This window comes from Neophocaena asiaeorientalis, unplaced genomic scaffold (genome assembly GCF_003031525.2).
Source record: "Neophocaena asiaeorientalis asiaeorientalis breed wild unplaced genomic scaffold, Neophocaena_asiaeorientalis_V1.1 scaffold918, whole genome shotgun sequence".
In the NCBI taxonomy this organism is placed as follows: Eukaryota; Metazoa; Chordata; class Mammalia; order Artiodactyla; family Phocoenidae; genus Neophocaena; species Neophocaena asiaeorientalis.
The window spans coordinates 155446-160479 of NW_020174132.1; the positions used below are offsets into that span (position 1 = coordinate 155446).

At 38.6% G+C, this 5034-nt stretch overlaps 1 protein-coding gene across 1 annotated transcript in view; it reads left to right on the forward strand.

Annotated features, from left to right (window-relative positions):
* The window catches only part of VBP1 (VHL binding protein 1), a 21249-nt gene extending 16501 nt beyond the window's left edge, over nt 1-4748 (forward strand). Inside the window, exons 5-6 of the mRNA XM_024754717.1 lie at nt 1521-1659; nt 3667-4748. Of these exons, the coding sequence (XP_024610485.1) occupies nt 1521-1659; nt 3667-3737 (210 nt within the window). The 3' untranslated portion in view covers nt 3738-4748. The remainder of the gene's footprint in view (nt 1-1520; nt 1660-3666) is intronic.
* Nucleotides 4749-5034: the final 286 nt, after the last annotated feature.

Genomic DNA, 5034 nt, shown 5'->3' on the forward strand with positions numbered 1-5034 from the left:
TGTTTCTCTTTCCCTTGGCACACATTTAATCAGCAAGTGGGGATAAGGTGATTTCATAAACTAGACTGGGACAACAGGGAGCTCTCTCTCTCTCTCTCTCAAGAGAGAGAATTACGGCTGGAGCCCACCTTACACGATGGTGAATTCCAAGTGGATCACATTTGAAATGTGTGATGAAATACTGACACCATCAAAATTGTAGGCCAAGTCACAGATAACTTATTTAGAGCCCTGAAATAAGGATGGTTTTTCAGGCCTCAAAATTCAGAAACCATGAGCAAAGTCAAAAGACAATCAACAGGAAAAATATTTGTAACTCATATCACAGGCAAAGGACTGACAGGTTTGCAGGGCGACTTGGAGTTGTGTTTTGGGCATGTCAGTCTTGAGGTGACTATTAGACCGTCAAATAGAGAGGCTGATCAGGCAGTAGTTGAGAGGTGAATCAACTAAGGAGATATACTTGGCACAGGGTACTTCCTGAATGAATGATTGATGTTTTTTGACATGAATGAAGTGTTTTTAAATGTATTCGATTTTCTCTTGTTAAAAGTAAGCAAAGTCTAGAAATTTTCTGGAAAAGAAAAAGTAATAAGAAGCATCAGTCATTGAGAAATGAGATTGTGGGTCTGGGTTTTAGAGAGGCATTTACTCTGCACTGAATATTTTTAGTCCTATCTGAATTTTTATACAGTTTTCTGATTATCATGGATTGGCATATTCAGTCAATAAGAATGTAGCACCTACTTTGTGCTAAGCACTTTCATGTTGTCTCATTTAATTCTTCCAACAATCCTTTGGGTAATTTTCAAATTCCATTTGCCAGATAAGGAAAGTGGTTCAGGAAATGCCCGGTGTTAAGTCAGGTGCTAGGAATATGGTTCCCCCTGTGTCAGCATTTACTGTGGAGGTAGGAAGGGGGCAGTAAAAGCCAGCTGTTTCTCTCAGTGGATCAAATGTAGATAATATGTATGTTTTTGAAAACTTTTGGTATCTTAAGCTCAGAAACAACTATTTCAGTTGATCTGAATGTAATACTATTTGGTGTCACAATAGAGCTAGTAGAAAGATAGGATTTGGTAACTAAAGATACTGGTTCTTATGGTAATTCTTCCATTTATGTAGTATCCCCGAAAGCGTAGGTAACCTGACCTCTCAGAGCCTCTGTTTTCTTAACTGTAGAGAAGGTAACTTGCCTCTCCAGGGTTGTTATGACGAGTAAATGATAAAATGTGTGTGAATATATTCTCTAACCCAGGGGTCAGTAAATGTTCTGTTAAGGGCCAGAGGGTAAATATTTTTGGTTTTGCAGACCACACGGTCTCTGTCACAAGTAGTACTTAGCTTTGCCACTGTAGCATGCAAGTCTAAGTGAATAAAGAATGGCTGGGTTTCAATAAAACTTAGGACAAAAGGCAGCCGGCCGGATTTGGCCCAAGGGCTGTAGTTTGCCAACCCCCGTTCTAACCTGTAAAGCACTGGGTAAGTGTGCGGACATTGTCATGCTTTTCTCTCTTCAGGCAAATGTAATGCTTGAATATGATATTGATGAAGCTCAGGCATTGTTGGAAAAGAATTTATCGACTGCCACAAAGAATCTTGATTCTCTTGAGGAAGACCTCGACTTTCTTCGAGATCAGTTTACTACCACAGAAGTCAGTATCCTTTCCTGAAAAAAGGCAAAGGGGGGAAAGGAGAAAGATGCTTTCAATGTTCTTACATGCATTGCTTTAATGAAAAGAATGTCCTTATTCTTAGACTGATGTTAAGTTGCAGATTTTATGAGAGTAGTAAATGACATACTTGGAACTAATATTTAATAACTTTATAGATAGACTAATCTGAATTTGAAGTGTGGAAACAGCAAGTCGATTTAGCAAATGAGTATTTTTCTTTCAAATATTTTCCCGAGACATCTTCATAGCTAGTCAAGTAGTGTATTTATTAAGGGTCTCCTGTGTCCCTGCAACTGTGCTAAGCTGTATGGGGCATGGGCTGGTGAGAGGATCAGTGCATGACAAGAAGAGTGGCGAAGTCTTGCTCTGTTACAACTGCACATGTGAACCTGCTGAATGATCGTCTCACAGCAAAATATAAGTGAGTTCACTTCATGTACCCAACACCAAGGCAGTTTAAAGTTAGGGAAAGATAGGTGTGGGCTGGAATTAGCTCAGAGCAGGCTTTGAGAAGATAGGACTGAGACTGTATTTAAGGCAGAGAGAACAGGCGGCGGCAGGTATTCTGCTCGAGGGGGAGGGCTCGCATGTTGACCCAGCTGCTCGCGCGCTCCTGTCGCCTAGTCGTCAGCCCCGCACGGTCACCCAGCATAGAAACGTGGGAGTTGACCTTCGCTCCTCTCTCTTTCATCACCAGAAGCCGACTAATCACCAGATTCTTGTCAGCTTTCCCTTGTAAATCTCTCTGTCCATTGCTGTTACTCTCATTTTGGCCTTCTAGAAGCTAGACTCAGTAGTTTTCTAGTCTGGTTTCCTCACATCTGTCCTTTACACTGTCTCCACCATGAATTCACTGAGTCACACTTCTTTTTATTCCTCTGGTTATAATGCTTCAGTGTTCTTTGTTACATGTAAGGTATGCACGTGGGCGCCCTGTGAGGTGCTTCCTGCCAGTCTTACCTCATGCCACTGACTGCTTCCTGCCTTGGCCCTCTCCCAGTGCACCCAAGTTCCAAATAACCCCGATCGGTTTTTCTCAGCCCCTATATGTGCTGTGTCCTTTGTCCACACTTGGTTCCTCGTAGCTAGACTCATTTCCCCCTGTTTACCTGGGTTCCTCTGTTTTGTCTTTCATATGTCGGCTCAAGCAGCAGAACATTTCTGGACATTTTCCAGTCCTCTCGGTGTTTTGTTGTTCCTCTGTGGCTCCCAGTGCACTTTGCACGTAGTGCTTTATTTATTTTTCATTCCAGACTGGGAGCTCTTCAAGTGTAGGAGCTCCACTTTCTCTCCTCCACAGCACGTAGCACATGACAGGTGTTGAGTGGTTGGTGAGGGAAGGCAGGCCTGTTTGAGGCCTAGAGCAGGAGTTGGCACGTGACTGGTAATGTGGAGACTTCATTCACACACACAAAAAAAACAAAACTATAACATTCCCAGAAGATAACATTGGAGAAAATCTAGATGACCTTCAGTACAATGGTGGCATTTTGGATATACCACCAAAGGCATGATCCATGAAACAAATAATCGATATGTGAAGGCCTACGCAGGGTGGTGTTTGTGGAAAGGAAAAGATGTAGATGCTTAATAAATTGGGTGAGTGTCCTGTTAGCCAAACAGAGGGTAAGAGATAAAGTGATTGATAATTGTAATAATTTAAACATTACATGTCAGTGTATGCTTTGAACTACCTTTGAAATATCATGGATGAAGGGCTCTCTGTAAAACTGTTGATAGTATCAAGCACATATTTGTTAAATATAATACCATAGTTGACTAGATATGCTAAACAATTATTGATTTGAGGCCTTGACTTGATTTTGGTGTAATTTTGTTCCCTTTTTTGCCAGATGATACTACACCTTGCTATAGTCACTAGTATTTTTTGTGTGTGATTTCTGTCTTTGATTCAGTGTGTGAATGGATACTTAGTCATTGAATGTTCTCTTTAGAATTGCATTTGCATTTTCTTTGACAATTCTTGCAGATATGGCCAGGGTTTATAATTGGGATGTAAAAAGAAGAAACAAAGATGATTCTACCAAGAACAAAGCATAATGCTGGCAATTAAAAATGTGGTTCAATTTTCCAAACATGGATTTTAAATACCCCAAAGCTTATCCTTAAAAGTTGCCATAACTTTAAATAATTTTTAACAGCAAGAATGATGATTAAAACTTTAAAAAAAGATAAACACCACTTTATTTATTTATAAAAACAGAATTAATTTCAAATATTTTATAAAATTTGCAGTATTTTTATTTTTATTTTTTGCATTTCCAACAAAGTAAATGCTGCTTTCATCATTTTGTTTGTTTGTTTGTTTGTTTGTTATAAGAAAAGTCTTAGCTGAAATGGCTGAAAACTGTGAGATATGCTATAGAAGCGGACTTTTTGGACAGTTTAGCACACTTTACTTTTTCTTTATTGGCTGGTGTTACTCTCACTTGTGATGTGGTTAAAACCAGTTTAGAGGTAGGAAAAACAGTTTGAATATTTGAAAAATTGTTTTTCTTTAGCACACATGGGGCTTTATGGTCCTCTATTGCTGTTATTTGTCCTATGTAAATGCAGTTTCATGAATTACTGCTTAGCCAATAACTATTATAATATTCTGTACTTTTCAGGACGTGGTAATTTGCATTCCTAAACAGTAAGAGGGCTATTGAGACAACGCTTTCTAACCCGATATAAGTGTACAGAGCCTAGAGCCTTTGCAATGCTAACATAAAGGAGATCTTGGCCAACATGAAATAACAAAATTACGCACTGAAAACTCTTGCCTGAGGCGATTTTGTACTTCTTAACGGTTCCCCAAAGCAGCTGAACAGGAATATTAAGATAAATATAAATCTGTGATGGTTTAACGGAGTTGTGAGCTTTTTTATTCATGATAAAACTTCGTAAGAGTGTTAGAAGATCCCTATGGAAAGCCATTGGTACAGTGGCTAGTACTGGGTGATACAGATTCTGGTAAAAACACAAATGTATTATTCCATCTCCATGTAGTAAAGAGTATACTTGTACAATGTTTTGTACTTGTATTTCATGATATTAAAACAGTGAAGTTAAAACTGTGGCACAGTACCTTTTTTTATGTTATACTTTCTAAAATTAACATGGGTCTTTTCACATACTCGTAAAGTTTATTTACTTACACCATAACTAGCCGTGTCCCAAGAACCTCTTATGTTTGTAGAAACAACATAAGATCCCTTTGGAAGGAATATAGATAAGCAAACAATTGAGAAGTTAAATCTGAAAGATAGCAGAGTTCCTTGTCAATTTTTCTTTCATACTTTTGAATTTCCATATTTTAGAATTTGAGGTTTGTAATCGTCTTGATGTATTTTAA